This window comes from Bombina bombina, chromosome 1 (genome assembly GCF_027579735.1).
Source record: "Bombina bombina isolate aBomBom1 chromosome 1, aBomBom1.pri, whole genome shotgun sequence".
NCBI classification, from domain to species: domain Eukaryota; kingdom Metazoa; phylum Chordata; class Amphibia; order Anura; family Bombinatoridae; genus Bombina; species Bombina bombina.
The window spans coordinates 48119462-48140973 of NC_069499.1; the positions used below are offsets into that span (position 1 = coordinate 48119462).

General features: G+C 40.8%; 1 protein-coding gene across 1 annotated transcript in view; it reads right to left on the reverse strand.

The window, feature by feature from the left end:
- Nucleotides 1–21512, reverse strand: part of KTN1 (kinectin 1) — a 394527-nt gene that overhangs the window by 163936 nt on the left and 209079 nt on the right. Inside the window, 4 exon segments of the mRNA XM_053697334.1 lie at nucleotides 5480–5558; nucleotides 6884–6921; nucleotides 15193–15261; nucleotides 15471–15561. Coding sequence (XP_053553309.1) covers nucleotides 5480–5558; nucleotides 6884–6921; nucleotides 15193–15261; nucleotides 15471–15561 — 277 coding nt within the window.

The window sequence follows — 21512 nt, forward strand, 5'->3', positions numbered from 1 at the left end:
TTGGAAAAAGTATGAAGCGAAGACCAAGTTGCAGCCTTGCAAATCTGTTCAACAGAGGCCTCATTCTTGAAGGCCCAAGTGGAAGCCACAGCTCTAGTAGAATGAGCTGTAATTCTTTCAGGAGGCTGCTGTCCAGCAGTCTCATAAGCTAAACGAATTATGCTACGAAGCCAAAAAGAAAGAGAGGTAGCGGAAGCTTTTTGACCTCTCCTCTGCCCAGAGTAAATGACAAACAGAGAAGACGTTTGTCGAAATTCCTTAGTTGCCTGTAAGTAAAATTTTAGAGCACGGACTACATCCAGGTTGTGCAGTAGACGTTCCTTCTTTGAAGAAGGATTTGGGCATAAAGAAGGAACAACAATCTCTTGATTGATATTCCTGTTAGTAACTACCTTAGGTAAGAACCCAGGTTTAGTACGCAGGACTACCTTATCCGAATGAAAAATCAAATAAGGAGAATCACAATGTAAGGCTGATAATTCAGAGACTCTTCGAGCCGAGGAAATAGCCATTAAAAATAGAACTTTCCAAGATAACAACTTTATATCAATGGAATGAAGGGGTTCAAACGGAACGCCCTGTAAAACATTAAGAACAAGGTTTAAACTCCATAGTGGAGCAACAGTTTTAAACACAGGCTTAATTCTGGCCAAAGCCTGACAAAAAGCCTGGACGTCAGGAACTTCTGACAGACGTTTGTGTAACAGAATGGACAGAGCTGAGATCTGTCCCTTTAATGAACTAGCAGATAAACCCTTTTCTAAACCTTCTTGTAGAAAAGACAATATCCTAGGAATCCTAACCTTACTCCAAGAGTAACCTTTGGATTCACACCAATATAGGTATTTACGCCATATCTTATGGTAAATCTTTCTGGTAACAGGTTTCCTAGCCTGTATTAAGGTATCAATAACTGACTCAGAAAATCCACGTCTTGATAAAATCAAGCGTTCAATTTCCAAGCAGTCAGCTTCAGAGAAGTTAGATTTTGATGTTTGAAGGGACCCTGGTTGATGTAAGCTACAGTCGTGATGTTGTCCGACTGAAACCTGATGAACCCCCGAGTTGTCAACTGGGGCCAAGCCAGGAGGGCATTGAGAACTGCTCTCAATTCCAGAATGTTTATTGGCAGGAGACTCTCCTCCTGACTCCATTGTCCCTGAGCCTTCAGAGAATTCCAGACGGCACCCCAACCTAGAAGGCTGGCGTCTGTTGTTACAATTGTCCAGTCTGGTCTGCTGAATGGCATCCCCCTGGACAGATGTGGCCGAGAAAGCCACCATAGAAGAGAATTTCTGGTCTCTTGATCCAGATTCAGAGAAGGGGATAAGTCTGAGTAATCCCCATTCCACTGACTTAGCATGCACAGTTGCAGTGGTCTGAGGTGTAAGCGTGCAAAGGGTACTATGTCCATTGCCGCTACCATTAAGCCGATTACCTCCATGCATTGAGCCACTGACGGGTGTTGAATGGAATGAAGGGTGCGGCAAGCACTTTGAAGTCTTGTTAGCCTGTCCTCTGTCAGGTAAATCTTCATTTCTACAGAATCTATAAGAGTCCCCAGGAAGGGAACTCTTGTGAGTGGAACGAGTGAACTTTTCTTTTCGTTCACCTTCCATCCATGTGACCTTAGAAATGCCAGCACTAACTCTGTATGAGACTTGGCAGTTTGAAAGCTTGAAGCTTGTATCAGAATGTCGTCTAGGTATGGAGCTACCGAGATTCCCCGCGGTCTTAGTACCGCCAGAAGAGCACCCAGAACCTTTGTGAAGATTCTTGGAGCTGTAGCCAATCCGAATGGAAGAGCCACAAACTGGTAATGCCTGTCTAGGAAGGCAAACCTTAGGTACCGATAATGATCTTTGTGAATCGGTATGTGAAGGTAAGCATCTTTTAAATCTACAGTGGTCATGTATTGACCCTCTTGGATCATAGGTAAAATTGTCCGAATAGTCTCCATCTTGAACGATGGAACTCTTAGGAATTTGTTTAGGATCTTTAAGTCCAGGATTGGTCTGAAAGTTCCCTCTTTTTTGGGAACCACAAACAGATTTGAGTAAAACCCCTGTCCCTGTTCCGATCGTGGAACTGGATGGATTACTCCCATTAACAAGAGCTCTTGTACGCAGCGTAGAAACGCCTCTTTCTTTGGATTGTTGACAATCTTGACAGATGAAATCTCTCTCTTGGAGGAGAGTATTTGAAGTCCAGAAGGTATCCCTGAGATATTATCTCTAGCGCCCAGGGATCCTGAACATCTCTTGCCCAAGCCTGGGCGAAGAGAGAAAGTCTGCCCCCCACTAGATCCGATCCCGGATCGGGGGCCCTCAATTCATGCTGTTTTAGGGGCAGCAGCAGGTTTCCTAGTCTGCTTGCCCTTGTTCCAGGACTGGTTAGGTTTCCAGCCTTGTCTGTAGCGAGCAACAGCTCCTTCCTGTTTTGGTGCAGAGGAAGTTGATGCTGCTCCTGCTTTGAAATTACGAAAGGAACGAAAATTAGACTGTCTAGTCTTGGCTTTGGCTTTGTCCTGAGGCAGGGCATGGCCTTTACCTCCTGTAATGTCAGCGATAATCTCTTTCAACCCGGGGCCCGAATAAGGTCTGCCCTTTGAAAGGTATATTAAGCAATTTAGACTTAGAAGTAACATCAGCTGACCAGGATTTTAGCCACAGCGCCCTGCGTGCCTGAATGGCGAATCCTGAATTTTTCGCCGTAAGTTTAGTAAGATGTACTACGGCCTCCGAAATGAATGAATTAGCTAGTTTAAGGACTCTAAGCCTGTCCGTAATGTCGTCCAGAGTAGCTGAACCAATGTTCTCTTCCAGAGACTCAATCCAGAATGCCGCTGCAGCCGTGATCGGCGCAATGCATGCAAGGGGTTGCAATATAAAACCTTGTTGAACAAACATTTTCTTAAGGTAACCCTCTAACTTTTTATCCATTGGATCTGAAAAAGCACAGCTATCCTCCACCGGGATAGTGGTACGCTTAGCTAAGGTAGAAACTGCTCCCTCCACCTTAGGGACCGTTTGCCATAAGTCCCTTGTGGTGGCGTCTATTGGAAACATTTTTCTAAATATCGGAGGGGGTGAGAACGGCACACCGGGTCTATCCCACTCCTTAGTAACAATTTCAGTAAGTCTCTTAGGTATAGGAAAAACCTCAGTACTCGTCGGTACCGCAAAATATTTATCCAACCTACACATTTTCTCTGGTATTGCAACTGTGTTACAATCATTCAGAGCCGCTAACACCTCCCCTAGTAATACACGGAGGTTTTCCAGTTTAAATTTAAAATTTGAAATATCTGAATCCAGTCTGTTTGGATCAGAACCGTCACCCACAGAATGAAGTTCTCCGTCCTCATGTTCTGCCACCTGTGACGCAGTGTCTGACATGGCCCTAATATTATCAGCGCACTCTGTTCTCACCCCAGAGTGATCACGCTTACCTCTTAGTTCTGGTAATTTAGCCAAAACCTCAGTCATAACAGTAGCCATATCCTGTAATGTGATTTGTAATGGCCGCCCAGATGTACTCGGCGCTACAATATCACGCACCTCCCTCTGAGCGCGAGATGTAGGTACTGACACGTGAGGCGAGTTAGTCGGCATAACTCTCCCCTCGTTGTTTGGTGAAATTTGTTCAATTTGTACAGATTGACTTTTATTTAAAGTAGCATCAATACAGTTAGTACATAAATTTCTATTGGGCTCCACTTTGGCATTGCAACAAATGACACAGGTATCATCCTCTGAATCAGACATGTTTAACACACTAGCAAATAAACTTGCAACTTGGAAATACAATTCAATTAGAATAATATTAAAACGTACTGTGCCTTTAAGAAGCACAGAAGATCTATGACAGTTGAAAATTAATAAATTGAAACAGTTATAGCCTCAATCCTTGTAAACAACACAACTTTAGCAAAGGTTTAATCCCATTAGCAAAGATAACAAATTCTGAAAGCAGGAAACAAATTACAGAATAAACGTTTTTTATCTCAGTCAAACTATAATTCTCACAGCTCTGCTGAGAGAAATTACCTCCCTCAAAATAAGTTTTGAAGACCCCTGAGCTCTGTAGAGATGAACCGGATCATGCAGGGAATACAATGAGTTGCTGACTGAAATAATTGATGCATAGTAAAAGCGCCAAAAAACGGCCCCTCCCCCTCACACACAGCAGTGAGGGAGAACAGAAACTGTCAGAAAAACAGATTAAGCAACTGCCAAGTGGAAAAATAGTGCCCAAACATTTATTCACACAGTACCTCAGCAAATGAAAACGATTTTACATTCCAGCAAAAACGTTAAACATAATCTCTAGTTATTAAACAGCTTTATGTATTTCTTACAGTGTAATTCTAGTGAAGTACCATTCCCCAGAATACTGAAGTGTAAAGTATACATACATGACATTATATCGGTATGGCAGGATTTTCTCATCAATTCCATTGTCAGAAAATAAAAACTGCTACATACCTCTATGCAGATTCATCTGCCCGCTGTCCCCTGATCTGAAGTTTACCTCACTCCTCAGATGGCCGAGAACAGCAATATGATCTTAACTACTCCGGCTAAAATCATAGCAAAACTCTGGTAGATTCTTCTTCAAACTCTGCCAGAGAGGTAATAACACACTCCGGTGCTATTTTAAAATAACAAACTTTTGATTGAAGATATAAAACTAAGTATAATCACCATAGTCCTCTCACACATCCTATCTAGTAGTTGGGTGCAAGAGAATGACTGGGAGTGACATAGAGGGGAGGAGCTATATGCAGCTCTGCTGGGTGAATCCTCTTGCACTTCCTGTTGGGGAGGAGTAATATCCCAGAAGTAATGATGACCCGTGGACTGATCACACTTAACAGAAGAAATAATAATAATTAATTATTTAAGTGTCAAAATAACAACAATGGAATTGTCCGATGTGCAATTAAAGTCCCTTATGGTGCTAAAATAGATGTTGTAGACAATTATACGGCAGCTCCTCTGGTGTGTTGAGCCACAGTAACACAGTCACGGTATCCTAAAAAACAAAGCAAAGAGGGCGCCACATGGTGCAGATCAGGCGATCAAGGTGCAATGAATACAAAATAGCCAAAAAGCTACTCACGTGGTATCAAGCACAAGTTGTGCAATCAGCCAGACCGGAACCTCAAGTGAGTAGCTATTTGGCTATTTTGTATTCATTGCACATTGATCGCCTGATCTGCACCACGTGGCGCCCTCTTTGCTTTGTTTTTTAGGGAAATTAATTTGTTTATACGAAAAATTTAAACATTTTTTGCATTTATTAGATCAGTGCCTAGCTGGGTTGGCCAAAGCTATGTAACTAATTGGCAGTTACGTGCATACACTGGACAGAGAGGCAAGAAGGTTACATCAATATCTAAGGTGGCTAAACCATCCTTTAACCATTTGTTGTTGAATTTAAAAATGAGATGCTAGAACATGAATTTCGTTCATACCTTATAATCGTCTACTTGGTTGGAAACCTGCTGAAGTCGCTCGTTTAATGTTCTGATTGTTTCATCTTTTTCAATAATGCTGAAAGACATTTCAACAGTAAATACGTACATAGTAGATGATGTTGAAAAAGACAGAAGTCCATCGAGTTCAACCTATACAAATCTAATATACTTACAAAAAAGCTCCAGTTCAGCTAAAAATAATCCAATTTAAAAGGTGACACATTTAACACAAGCAATCATATCCCTGAATTCTGTTTCTAGCCAGAAATGTATCCAAACCATTTTTAAATGTGGTCTAAGGTATGGGCATTCACTACCTCCTTTGGTAATTAGTTCCACAATTGTATTGCTCTTACAGTGTATGTTATCTGGCACGTCTCTGCTTACTAAACATCCGTAAAAAAAAAAAAACTAGCAAGAACAGTCTTGGGAAAATCCAAACTGTATAGCCAATGAAATAACTTATAAGGGTCATCACAAGGAATGTGGCGACCTTTCAGGCAATTAGCATTTTATCACACATGATGAAGAGCTTAATTACCAGAGATATTCCACATCACTTGTAATTCTTATACATTAATAAACGTTTTAATTTACTGAGCCTTTGCAATATTCTTTCTTCTTTACAATAAATATGTGGCCAAAAAGTGAGCATTGCCCAAGGTGAACTGTTGCTCTGAGTTTAATATGAAAAAAAAATCTTAAACTAACATGAAAGTGACAATGATTTATTTTAAATCTTTATTTCCTACAGAAGGTTTTAAATGGACTCGAAATCCAAAATTTTTATTTTCCAATTTACTTTTATCAATTTTGTTTCATTCTCTTGGTATCCTTTCTTGAAGGAGCAACAATGCACTACTGAGAGCTAGCAGAACACATCAGTAAGCCAATGATAAGAGGCATATATGTACAGCCATCAATCAGCAGCTAGATTCCAGATTCCCGCGCCTACCTAGGTATGCTTTCAACAAAGGATACAAAAAGGAGCAAAGTTAATTAGACAAGAGAAGTAAATTGGAAAATTGTTTAAACGTGTATGCTCTACCTGGGTTTTATGTCCCTTTAAAGGGACAGTCTAGTCCAAAATAAACTTTCATAATTCAGATAGAGAATGTTATATTAAACAACTTTACAATTTACTTTGATCACCAATTTTGCTTTGTTCTCTTGGCATTCTTAGTTGAAAGCTAAACCTAGGAGGTTCATATGCTAATTTCTAGGCCCTTGAAGGCTGCCTCTTCTCTCAGGGCATTTTGACCGTTTTTCACCACTAGAGGGTGTTAGTTCATGTGTGTCATATAGATAACACTGTGCTCACGCACGTGGAGTTCAGCTCTGATTGGCTAAAATGAATGTCATATATATTTATGTTTGTCAGCGGCCTGAGCAACTTTATACCTTTTTTGTAGCTCTTCCAGGGCGTGTGAAGCAGAAGCCTAAAAAACACAAAAACAGAATTTATGCTTGCCTGATAAATTACTTTCTCCAACGGTGTGTCCGGTCCACGGCGTCATCCTTACTTGTGGGATATTCTCTTCCCCAACAGGAAATGGCAAAGAGTCCCAGCAAAGCTGGTCACATGATCCCTCCTAGGCTCCGCCCACCCGTCATTCGACCGACGGACAGGAGGAAATATATATAGGAGAAACCATATGATACCGTGGTGACTGTAGTTAGAGAAAATAATTCATCAGACCTGTTTAAAAAACCAGGGCGGGCCGTGGACCGGACACACCGTTGGAGAAAGTAATTTATCAGGTAAGCATAAATTCTGTTTTCTCCAACATTGGTGTGTCCGGTCCACGGCGTCATCCTTACTTGTGGGAACCAATACCAAAGCTTTAGGACACAGATGAAGGGAGGGAGCAAATCAGGTCACCTAAATGGAAGGCACCACGGCTTGCAAAACCTTTCTCCCAAAAATAGCCTCCGAAGAAGCAAAAGTATCAAATTTGTAAAATTTGGCAAAAGTGTGCAGTGAAGACCAAGTCGCTGCCTTACATATCTGGTCAACAGAAGCCTCGTTCTTGAAGGCCCATGTGGAAGCCACAGCCCTAGTGGAGTGAGCTGTGATTCTTTCAGGAGGCTGCCGTCCGGCAGTCTCATAAGCCAATCGGATAATGCTTTTAAGCCAAAAGGAAAGAGGTAGAAGTCGCTTTTTGACCTCTCCTTTTACCAGAATAAACAACAAACAAGGAAGATGTTTGTCTGAAATCTTTAGTAGCCTCTAAATAGAATTTTAGAGCACGGACTACGTCCAAATTGTGTAACAAACGTTCCTTCTTTGAAACTGGATTCGGACACAAAGAAGGTACAACTATCTCCTGGTTAATATTTTTGTTGGAAACAACTTTCGGAAGAAAACCAGGCTTAGTACGCAAAACCACCTTATCTGCATGGAACACCAGATAGGGCGGAGAACACTGCAGAGCAGATAACTCTGAAACTCTTCTAGCAGAAGAAATTGCAACCAAAAACAAAACTTTCCAAGATAATAACTTAATATCTACGGAATGTAAGGGTTCAAACGGAACCCCTTGAAGAACTGAAAGAACTAGATTTAGACTCCAGGGAGGAGTCAAAGGTCTGTAAACAGGCTTGATCCTAACCAGAGCCTGAACAAATGCTTGAACATCTGGCACAGCTGCCAGTCTTTTGTGAAGTAAAACAGATAAAGCAGAGATAATCCTTTCTCCAAACCTTCTTGTAGAAAGGATAGAATCTTAGGAATTTTTATCTTGTTCCATGGGAATCCTTTAGATTCACACCAACAGATATATTTTTTCCATATTTTATGGTAAATTTTTCTAGTTACAGGCTTTCTAGCCTGAATCAGAGTATCTATTACAGAATCTGAAAACCCACGCTTTGATAAAATCAAGCGTTCAATCTCCAAGCCGTCAGTTGGAGGGAGACCAGATTCGGATGTTCGAATGGACCCTGAACAAGAAGGTCCTGTCTCAAAGGTAGCTTCCATGGTGGAGCCGATGACATATTCACCAGGTCTGCATACAAAGTCCTGCGTGGCCACGCAGGAGCTATCAAGATCACCGAGGCCCTCTCCTGATTGATCCTGGCTACCAGCCTGGGGATGAGAGGAAACGGTGGGAACACATAAGCTAGGTTGAAGGTCCAGGGTGCTACTAGTGCATCTACTAGGGTCGCCTTGGGATCCCTGGATCTGGACCCGTAGCAAGGAACCTTGAAGTTCTGACGAGACGCCATCAGATCCATGTCTGGAATGCCCCATAATTGAGTTATTTGGGCAAAGATTTCCGGATGGAGTTCCCACTCCCCCGGATGGAATGTCTGACGACTCAGAAAATCCGCTTCCCAATTTTCCACTCCTGGGATGTGGATCGCAGACAAGTGGCAGGAGTGATCCTCCGCCCATTGAATTATCTTGGTCACTTCTTTCATCGCCAGGGAACTCCTTGTTCCCCCCTGATGATTGATATATGCAACGGTCGTCATGTTGTCTGACTGAAACCTTATGAATTTGGCCTTTGCTAGTTGAGGCCAAGCTCTGAGAGCATTGAATATCGCTCTCAGTTCCAGAATGTTTATCGGGAGAAGAGACTCTTCCCGAGACCATAGACCCTGAACTTTCAGGGATTCCCAGACCGCGCCCCAGCCCACTAGGCTGGCGTCGGTCGTGACAATGACCCACTCTGGTCTGCGGAAGCTCATTCCCTGTGACAGATTGTCCAGGGTCAGCCACCAACGGAGTGAATCTCTGGTCTTTTGATCTACTTGAATCGTCGGAGGCAAGTCTGTATAATCCCCATTCCACTGTCTGAGCATGCACAGTTGTAATGGTCTTAGATGAATTCGTGCAAAAGGAACTATGTCCATTGTTGCAACCATCAATCCTATTACTTCCATGCACTGCGCTATGGAAGGACGAGGAACAGAATGAAGTACTTGACAAGAGCTTAGAAGTTTTGATTTTCTGACCTCTGTCAGAAAAATCCTCATTTCTAAGGAATCTATTATTGTTCCCAAGAAGGGAACTCTTGTTGACGGGGACAGAGAACTCTTTTCTTTGTTCACCTTCCATCCGTGAGATCTGAGAAAGGCTAGGACGATGTCCGTATGAGCCTTTGCTTTTGACAGGGACGACGCTTGAATCAGGATGTCGTCCAAGTAAGGTACTACCGCAATGCCCCTTGGTCTTAGAACCGCTAGAAGAGACCCTAGTACCTTTGTGAAAATCCTTGGAGCAGTGGCTAATCCGAATGGAAGTGCCACAAACTGGTAATGCTTGTCCAGAAAAACGAACCTTAGGAACTGATGATGTTCCTTGTGGATAGGAATATGTAGGTACGCATCCTTTAAATCCACGGTAGTCATAAATTGATTTTCCTGGATAGTAGGTAGGATCGTTCGAATAGTTTCCATTTTGAACGATGGTACCCTGAGAAATTTGTTTAGGATCTTTAGATCCAAAATTGGTCTGAATGTTCCCTCTTTTTTGGGAACTATGAACAGATTGGAATAAAAACCCATTCCTTGTTCTCTTATTGGAACTGGATGTATCACTCCCATCTTTAACAGGTCTTCTACACAATGTAAGAATGCCTGTCTCTTTATTTGGTTTGAAGATAATTGAGACCTGTGGAACCTTCCCCTTGGGGGTAGTTCCTTGAATTCCAGGAGATAACCTTGAGAAACTATTTCTAGCGCCCAAGGATCCTGAACATCTCTTGCCCAAGCCTGAGCAAAGAGAGAAAGTCTGCCCCCCACTAGATCCGGTCCCGGATCGGGGGCTATCCCTTCATGCTGTTTTGGTAGCAGTGATAGGCTTCTTGGCCTGCTTACCCTTGTTCCAGCCTTGCATTGGTTTCCAGGCTGGTTTGGGTTGTGAAGTATTACCCTCTTGCTTAGAGGATACAGAATTAGAGACTGGTCCGTTTCTGCGAAAGGGACGAAAATTAGGCTTATTTTTAGCCTTAAAAGACCTATCCTGTGGGAGGGCGTGGCCCTTTCCCCCAGTGATGTCTGAAATAATCTCTTTCAAATCAGGTCCAAATAATGTTTTACCTTTGAAAGGAATGTAAAGCAATTATGTCTTGGAAGACACATCCGCTGACCAAGACTTTAGCCAAAGCGCTCTGCGCGCCACGATAGCAAACCCTGAATTTTTCGCCGCTAATCTAGCTAATTGCAAAGCGGCATCTAAAACAAAAGAGTTAGCCAATTTAAGTGCTTGAACTCTGTCCATAACCTCCTCATACGAAGATTCTTTACTGAGCGATTTTTCTAGTTCCTCGAACCAGAAACACGCTGCCGTAGTGACAGGAACAATGCATGAAATTGGTTGTAGAAGGTAACCTTGTTGTACAAAAATCTTTTTAAGCAAACCCTCTAATTTCTTATCCATAGGATCTTTGAAAGCACAACTATCTTCGATAGGAATAGTAGTGCGTTTGTTTAGAGTAGAAACCGCCCCCTCGACCTTGGGGACTGTCTGCCATAAGTCCTTTCTGGGGTCGACTATAGGAAATAATTTCTTAAATATAGGGGGGGGGAACAAAAGGTATGCCGGGCCTTTCCCACTCTTTATTTACTATGTCCGCCACCCGCTTGGGTATAGGAAAAGCGTCGGGGGGCACCGGAACCTCTAGGAAAATCTTACATAATTTCTCTGGAATGACCAAATTGTCACAATCATCCAGAGTAGATAACACCTCCTTAAGCAGTGCGCGGAGATGTTCTAATTTAAATTTAAATGTCACAACATCAGGTTCAGCTTGATGAGAAATTTTTCCTGAATCTGAAATTTCTCCATCAGACAAAACCTCCCTTATGGCCCCTTGAGATTGGTGTGAGGGTATGTCAGATCAGTTATCATCAGCGTCCTCTTGCTCTTCAGTGTTTAAAACAGAGCAATCGCGCTTTCTCTGATAAGTAGGCATTTTGGATAAAAGATTTGCTATGGAGTTATCCATTACAGCCGTTAATTGTTGCATGGTAATAAGTATTGGCGCACTAGATGTACTAGGGGCCTCCTGTGTGGGCATAACTGGTGTAGACACAGTAGGGGATGATGTAGTATCATGTTTACTCCCTTCATTTGAGGAATCATCTTGGGCAATATCATTATCTGTGGCATTACTGTCCTTACTTTGTTTGAACACTATGGCACAATTATCACATAAATTTAAATGGGGAGACACATTGGCTTTCATACATATAGAACATAGCTTATCTGATGGTACAGACATGTTAAACAGGCTTAAACTTGTCAACAAAGCACAAAAAACGTTTTAAAATAAAACCGTTACTGTCACTTTAAATTTCAAACTGAAAACACTTTATTACTGAATATGTGAAAAAGTATGAAGGAATTGTTAAAAATTCACCAAAATTTCACCACAGTGTCTTAAAGCATTAAAAGTATTGCACACCAAATTTCAGAGCTTTAACCCTTAAATTAACGGAACCGGAGCCGTTTTTACATTTAACCCCTATACAGTCCCAGCTATATGCTTTGCTGAGACCCAACCAAGCCCAGAGGGGAATACGATACCACAAGACGCCTTCTATAAGCTTTTTCAGTGATTCTTAGCTCCTGACACATGCATCTGCATGCCTTGCTCTCCAAAAACAACTGCGCATTAATGGCGCGAAAATGAGGCTCTGTCTATAACTAGAAAGGCCCCCATCTGAAAAAGGTGTCCAACACAGTGCCTGCCGTTTTTCTAAACGTTCCCCAAGATTATAATACCAATAATTAGTTAGAATCTGCATAATATGCCTAGTAAAGCAATCGTTTTAGCCCAGAAAAATGTCTACCAGTTTTTAAGCCCTTTTTGAAGCCCTTTATTCTTTTATGTTTAACTAAGAAAATGGCTTACCGGTCCCCATGAGGGGAAATGACAGCCTTCCAGCATTACATGGTCTTGTTAGAAATATGGCTAGTCATACCTTAAGCAGAAAAGTCTGCTAACTGTTTCCCCCAACTGAAGTTACTTCATCTCAACAGTCCTGTGTGGAAACAGCAATCGATTTTAGTTACTGTCTGCTAAAATAATCTTCCTCTTACAAACAGAAATCTTCATCCTTTTCTGTTTCAGAGTAAATAGTACATACCAGCACTATTTTAAAATAACAAACACTTGATAGAAGAATAAAACTACATTTAAACACCAAAAAACTCTTAACCATCTCCGTGGAGATGTTGCCTGTGCAACGGCAAAGAGAATGACTGGGGTGGGCGGAGCCTAGGAGGGATCATGTGACCAGCTTTGCTGGGACTCTTTGCCATTTCCTGTTGGGGAAGAGAATATCCCACAAGTAAGGATGACGCCGTGGACCGGACACACCAATGTTGGAGAAATCAGAATAAACACATTTTATGTTATGTAACTATGCACAAATATGCATATACTACTAAATAAAATGCTTTCTATGTCAAATGATAAAGTCTAATAAAACCAAATCAAACACAAAACTTTAATAATCCCTATACCAACTAGACATACGCATTAGGATCCGAATGTGGAGGCCACTCGTGGCATTCGTCTCTTTTCAGAGCCGGATTTATTCTTGTAATTGTAAAAGTTCAGCACACTAAGATTAGTGCAAATTAAGATCTTAGTGTGTTGATCACAAGAAAAAAATCAGGCTCCGAATAGAGAGACGAATGTTACAGGCAGCTGCCTTCTTTTGCATTCAGATCTTAAACCCAAAAATTACTTTAACTTATTTAGATTAGTTAAATAACCATCTTTACAGTAAACTGTAGCCAAATTTTCATCTAAATAAACTTTGGCAGAAAATACACTTACTGATCTCATCTGGCCTTTTTGAAATGGCCGCCTGACCCCTCCTCCTCTGACGTCTCCCAAAAGCTTGCACTTGCAACAGGATCCTTTCCTTTCTTCTCGTCCCTGCGCGCTCCTGCAATTTCAGCTCTCTAGCAGCTGTTCATACCCGGCACTTACTGCCTCTCATCCATGCTGTGTGTTACAGAGAATGAGAGGCAGTGAGTGCCGTGCAGGCGGCGATATGATGGTCTGTGCCCCTGTTTTAAGATTGCTTTAATACTCCAATGAGATTATAGAGAAATATATAGAGGCAAATATATGTCAATAAAAGACATTGCGCTACGAATGTAGGGTTGTTGATAAGTACTGGGTGTGCTACAATAAAGCTTATGGTGATTTATCACTCCCGGCACACTGCTAGGGCATCTACTGCATTTATTTATCTCAGTAGGAATCCTCTTGATCTAGCTTGATCATTGCCTTATACAGTAGGGACAATAGTCTTGTGTTTGGTTACATCCTGGGAACCAAAAGTCTTCAGAAAGAGAAAGCTCTGCATGTCATTTGTATTTTTAGTTACAGTCCCAGTTTGAATGGAAAAAATAGTGTTAAAACGTTCATAACTTTTTACCTTTATTTTAACACAATACTAAAATAATGCCAGAATGGTGATTTAATGTTAAGTAACAATCAAGCTAGATCAAGAGGATTCTTACTGAGATAAATAAATGCAGTAGATGCCCTAGCAGTGTGCCTACATTCGTAGCGCAATGTCTTTTATTGACATATATTTGCCCTAGCAGGATGGTGAGAGAGGTCAATAGCAAAACTTATAGCAAATAATGACCCTTCCACCAGTATGATCCCCCTTGATTGATATGCAGCTTTGCAATAATCTTTGCCAGGACACCTAACTGAGCCTGAACGCTATCTCGCTGCCCTGGCTGCTGTCAGTGATCTCAATGAGCGATTTCACAACCTATGTTTCTACTCTGGATTTAGTGACAAAAGCTCTAGTGACGGGAACATGGTGAGAATAATGTGCACCAAATCCAGAGTAGAAACATAGGTTGTGAAATCGCTCATTGAGATCACTGACAGCAGCCAGGGCAGCGAGATAGCGCTCAGGCTCAGTTAGGGAGAAACCGTGATCACAACAAAAAGTAGGTTAAAATGTTATGTTGCAGAATTAGCTTATCCAGAAGTATGGAGGAATGACAGAGCAAGCGTATCTGGCCCAGGAGGGTTTACGGTCTATGAATAACAGAAAGGGTGAGAGAGGGCACTTCAGGGCAACAAAGGAGAGGTGAGAGGCTCCGCAAAGATGAGCAGTAGTTAGGCATACAAGGTGGGACTTATTCACATGCATCTCAATGTTGGGGCAAACGGAAGCTGCTTTTATAAAATATTTCTCTATAATCTCATTGGAGTATTAAAGCAATCTTAAAACAGGGGCACAGACCATCACATCGCCCCCTGCCCGGCACTCACTGCCTCTCATTCTTTGTAACACACAGCATGGATGAGAGGCAGTGAGTGCCGGGTATTAACAGCTGCTAGAGAGCTGAAATTGCAGGAGCGCGCAGGGACGAGAAGAAAGGAAAGGATCCTGTTAGTGCAAGCTTTTGGGAGACATCAGAGGAGGAGGGGTCAGGCGGCCATTTCAAAAAGGCCAGATGAGATCAGTAAGTGTATTTTCTGCCAAAGTTTATTTAGATGAAAATTTGGCTACAGTTTACTATAAAGATGGTTATTTAACTAATCTAAATAAGTTAAAGTAATTTTTGGGTTGACTGTCCCTTTAATGAAGCATCCAAATATAATAATATTAACCCTTTGCATGGCAGAAAGAGATACAGTGCTACTGCGGTCTAGCCCACATATTAAAGATAAATACTCATTTATTAATATACAAAGCAAACTGTAGATTGTTACCTGTTCATTCTTCACACCCTGCAACTTATTAAGTTCTGTCTTAAGTGAGAGGTTGTCTCTTTGTAGAAACTAAAAAAAGAAATAAACTTTAGAATCAGCACACAGATGAAAACAACAATGTGCAGAATTAATTCTAAATTACACAACTATTATCCAGAAGCAGTGTTAAACTACAGCTTTATTTACAAATGATGAACAAATTATAAATAAATAATTGCCAGTTAGTATATCCAGTAACCATTTAAACTGTACACATAGGAACAATCCAATTATTTCACCTTGAACTCCTCTGCATTGTTTGCATTACTGGCGTGTTCCTGAGCCAAAGATTCTTCAGTCTGTTTAATCTGCTTTTCCTTTTCAGCAATTCTATTGGGGGGGGGGAGAAAAAGAAAAAAAAACATTACAAAAAAGTTATACAAATGGCGTAACAGAAATGGAACAGATACGTCTTTCTGAAACTATTCACAGATTTTTTTTTTTGGGTAGGAGGGAACAAAATTAAACTTTCATGATTCAGATAGGGCTTGTCATTGTAAACAACTTTCCAATTTACTTTTATCATCAAATTTGCTTTGTTCTCTTGGTATTCTTTTTTGAAAGCTAAACCTAGATAGGCTCATATGCCAATTTCTAATCCTTTAAAGGCTGCCTCTTATCTCAGAGCATTTGACCGTTTTTCACAGCTAGAGGGTTTTAGTTCATGTGTGCCAAATATATATCATTGTGCTCACACCGTGGAGTTATTTATGAGTCAGCACTAATTGACTAAAATGAAAGTCTGTCAAAATAACTGAAATAAGGGGTCAGTCTGCAGAGGCGTAGATACAAGGTAATCACAGAGGTAAAAACTAAATTTATGCTTACCTGATAAATTTCTTTCCAGGCATGGAGAGTCCACAAATCATTTAAATTACTAGTGGGATATTCTCTCCTGGCCAGCAGGAGGAAGCAAAGAGCACCCCAGCAGAACTGTTAAAGGGACACTGAACCCAAATTTTTTCTTTTGTGATTCAGATAGAGCATGCAAATTTAAGCAACTTTCTGATTTACTCCTATTATCAATTTTTCTTCGTTCACTTGCTATCTTTATTTGAAAAAGAATGCATCTAAGCTTCTTTTTTGGTTCAGGACTCTGGACAGCACTTTTTTATTGATGGATGAATTTATCCACCAATCAGCAAGAATAACCCAGGTTATTCCCCAAAAATGGGCCGGCATCTAAACTTACATTCTTGCTTTTCAAATAAAGATACCAAGAGAATGAAGAAAATTTGATAATAGGAGTAAATTATAAAGTTGCTTAAAATTGCATGCTCTATCTGAATCACGAAAGAAAAAAATTGGGTTCAGTGTCCCTTTAAGTGTCACTTCCCTTAAATATAATCCCCAATCATTCGGCCGAAGGAAAATGGAAAAAGAAGATAAAACAAGGGTAGAGGTACCTGAGGACTATACAAAAAAACTGCTGTCTTAAATTGAAGAAGGGTGGGTTGTGGACTCTCCATGCCCGGAAATAAATACATTTATCAGGTAAGAATACATTTTGTTTTCTTTCCTAGGGCATGGAGAGTCCACAAATCATTTTAATTACTAGTGGTAACCAATACCCAAGCTAGAGGACACAGAATAAATGGGGAGGGAGAACAAGACAGACGGACCTTAAATGAAGGCACCACCGCTTGAAGAACTTTTCTCCCAAAAGAAGCCTCAGCCGAGGTAAAAGTATCAAAATTTGTAGAATTTGGAAAAAGTATGTATGGAGGGCCGCCTTCCAAATTTGCTCCACAGAAGCTTCATTTTTGAAAACCCATGAAGATGAAACAACTCTAGTGGAGTGAGCCGTAATTCTCTCAGGAGGCTGTTTTATAAGCTAAACGGATAACACTTCTCAACCAGAGAGAAAGAGTGGTAGAAGTGACCTTCTGACCCCTACGTTCCAGAGGAAACAAACAGGGGAGAGCAAATGGAGGAAACAGGAATGCTAGATTGAAGTTCCAAGGTACCGCCAGAGCGTCTATCAGAATGGCTTGAGGATTTCTTGACCTTGAACTGTACTTTGGAAGCTTGGCGTTTTGACGAGACACCATCAGATCCAACTCCAGTTGTCCACTCCTGGGATGTAAATGACAGAGAGATGACAATCGTGAGACTCTGCCCACTGGAGAATGCGAGTCACCTCCGACATTGCTAAGGAATTCTGAGTTCCTCCCTGGTGGTGGATGTAAGCCACTGAGGTCGAGAGTCTCTTGTCAAGGGATCCAGATCTATCCTCTGTGAAAGATCTGAGTGGTTTCCGTTCCATTGACTGAGCATATATAAATGCAGAGGTCTCAGATGAAACCAAGCAAAAGGAATGTCCATGGAGGCCACCATCAGACCAATCGCCTCCATGCATTGAGCCACTGATGGTCGAATAGACTGGAGAGAAAGGCACAAAGCAAGAAATTTGGATTTCCTGATATCCGTCAGGAAAATTTTCATGGACAGGAAATTTATGATTGTCCCTATAAAAACACACCCTTGTATGGTACAAGTGAACTCTTTCCCAAATTAACTTTCCACCGGTGGGAACGTAGAATAGACAACAACATCTCTGTATGAGATCTTACAAGATGAAAAGATGACGCTTGAACCAAGATATCGTCCAGGTAAGGCACCACAGCAATTCCCTGAGACCTGACCACTGCCAGAAGAGCCCCTAGAACCTTTGTGAAAATTCTGGGAGCCATAGCAAGGCCAAAAGGAAGGGCAAACTGAAAATGTTTGTTCAGAAAGGCAAACCTCAGATACTGGTAATGATCCCTGTGAATAGGAACATGAAGATACGCATCCTTCAGATCTATGGTTGTCATGAACTGACCCTCCTGTACCAAAGGAAGAATGGAACGAATGGTCTCCATTTTGAAGGACGGAACCCTGAGGAATTAGTTGAGACACTTTAGGTCCAGGATGGGACGAAAAGTCCTTTTTGGGAACTACAAATAGATTTAATTAGAATTCTAGACCCTGTTCGTCTAGAGGAAGTGGAACAATCACTTCCAGGGAAGATAGGTCCTTTAGGCAGTTTAAGAAGGCCTCTCTCTTTGTCTTGTCTGCAGATAACCTTGACAGGGGAAATTTGCCCCTGGGAGGATAGGATTTGAATCCTATTCTGTAACCGTGGGACACTATGTCCACGGCCCAAGGATCCGGAACATTGCGTTTTCAAGCCTGCAGAAAGAAAGCATGCCCCCCACCTGATCCAAGACAGGATCGGGGGCAGTCCCTTCATGCCGATTTAGAATCAGCAGAAGACTTATTGGCTCGCTTTCCTTTATTCCAAGGCTGACCGGACCTCCAAGAAGACTTGGATTGTTGCGGCTTGAAAGAGGAGAAAGACTTTTGTCCCTTACAAAATGAACAAAAAACATAATTTATGTAAGAACTTACCTGATAAATTCATTTCTTTCATATTAGCAAGAGTCCATGAGCTAGTGACGTATGGGATATACATTCCTACCAGGAGGGGCAAAGTTTCCCAAACCTTAAAATGCCTATAAATACACCCCTCACCACACCCACAATTCAGTTTAACGAATAGCCAAGAAGTGGGGTGATAAGAAAGGAGCGAAAGCATCAAAAATAAAGAATTGGAATAATTGTGCTTTATACAAAAATATCATAACCACCACAACAAGGGTGGGCCTCATGTACTCTTGCTAATATGAAAGAAATGAATTTATCAGGTAAGTTCTTACATAAATTATGTTTTCTTTCATGTAATTAGCAAGAGTCCATGAGCTAGTGACGTATGGGATAGCAGATACCCAAGATGTGGAACTTCCACGCAAGAGTCACTAGAGAGGGAGGGATAAAATAAAGACAGCCAATTCCGCTGAAAAATTAATCCACTACCCAAAGCAAAAGTTTCAATTTTTATAATGAAAAAAACTGAAATTATAAGCAGAAGAATCAAACTGAAACAGCTGCCTGAAGTACCATTCTACCAAAACTGCTTCTGAAGAAGAGAAAAACATAAAAATGGTAGAATTTAGTAAAAGTATGCAAAGAAGACCAAGTCATTGCTTTGCAAATCGGATCAACAGAAGCTTCATTCTTAAAAAGCCTAGGAAGTAGACACTTACCTAGTAGAATGAGCCGTAATCCTCTGAGGCAGGAATCAACCCAACTCCAAATAAGCATGATGAATTAAAAGTTTAATCAAGATGCCAAAGAAATGGCAGAAGCCTTTTGACCTTCCTAAAAAGATAACAAATAGACTAGAAGTCTGTCTGAAATCTGAATAGCTTCAACATAGGATTTCAAAACTCTTACCATATCCAAAAAATGTAAGAATCTTACCAAAGAAGTCTTAGGAAAAGACACTAATTCCTCCCTAAGGTTGTTAGAATTCACAACTTTAGGTAAGAATTGAAATGAGGACAGCAAAAACCACCTTATCCTGATGAAAAAAATCAGAAAAAGGAGACTCACAAGAAAGAACAGATAATTCAAAAACTGTTCTAGCTGAAGAAATGTCTGAAAAGAACAATACTTTCCATGAAAGTAAATAATGTCCAGAGAAAGCATATGCTCAAATAGAAGAGCCTGTAAAGCCTTCAGAACCAAATTAAGACTCCAAGGAGGAGAAATTGGCTTAATGACAGGTTTGATACGAACCAAAGCCTGAACAAAATAATGAATATCAGGAAGTAACACTGCCTTATCCCGATGAAAAATCAAAAAAGGAGATCCACAAGAAAGAGCAGATAACTCAGAAACTCTTCTAGCAGAAGAGATAGCCAAAAGGAACAATACTTTCCAAGAAAGTAATTTAATGTCCAGAGAATGCATAGGTTCAAACGGAGGAGCCTGTAAAGCCCTCAGTACCAAATTGAGACTCCAAGGAGGAGAGATTGACTGAATTGTGGGTGTGGTGAGGGGTGTATTTATAGGCATTTTAAGGTTTGGGAAACTTTGCCCATCCTGGTAGGAATGTATATCCCATACGTCACTAGCTCATGGACTCTTGCTAATTACATGAAAGAAATTAGAATTCTGGCGACCCTTAGGTCTATTCTTTTTATCCTGAGGTACAAAAGAGCCCTTTACCCCTGTAATTTCTGAAATTATTTCAGCCAGACCTGGACCAAACAAGGTTTTACCCTTGAAACTAGGAAATGTGGATAAAGAGAATCCACACAAAAGTATGCATATAGCACTCTGATGCCCAGACTTGGAAATGTTTCGGTATTCCGGTGATTTAAAATATAACTTTTAATTATTTGTTTAAAATATAAACTACAACAAAACATTCATACATTTAAAATATTGAACTCTGTTGTTCACTGTATTGAAGGAGTAGGTTAAATATTGGTGGCCTTCCTCGGTTAATGTCTCCACTTCTTCTATGGTTCAGTGTATGTTATGCCTATATAAAAATGTGAAGTCGACGCATGTGTGATTAGTCCAGTTGAAAGGGTTTTACTGTCTTATGATATTGACTCTGTCATCACAGGTCATATTGAATATTGTCCTAAATAGGTAGACCAGTAAATTATCATCAACTGTCTAATATAGGGAAAATTCACATGAATGTGATCCTAAATAATTATATATCACACAAGCAGGAGAAAGGGGGGGGGGATTGGTATGCGACGTCTGCTTAGTCACAGCATGTTCATATGAGAAGAAACATAATTGTATGTGCTATCTAGAAGATAAGTACAGTTATCAAATAGTATGGGGGCCACTGTTAGGTTACTATAAGTAAATTAAGGTATTGAGGAACCACTGCTGCGTTGTCATCCAGTGAATGGTGGACTGCTTGATATGGTCTGGGATTAATATATAGTTATGAAAGACAGACCTTATGATACAAGTGTATCTAGGTAGAGTATGAATGCCTATATTCAGACCATATAAACCTGATCAGTAACTGGTTTGATTAGGGAAGCTTCCCTATTATATTGCTGGGATAGGTTATTTGCCTATTGTACCGTAATTCGGTGATTCAATATGAATGCAACAGATGGTAAATTTGTGTTACCTTAGAACCTTGATTTGTGTGTGTTAGTATTGTGCTTGAACACGTTTTATAGTACGATCATCATAAATACAATCAAATACACTGTGTTTAATAATATGCCTGACAATCACTTGTAGATGCTGCTTGCAGTTAGAAATTCTTTATTTAAGCATATAAATACAAGATTGTAACAGTTACTTAATACTCTGTTACATCGTGTGTACTGGATCATTACATTGGATTACACTGCCGTGAGTGTTACTCAGTTATGATAGTAATAGGGTATTCTATGACTTGGCGAAGTAATGTA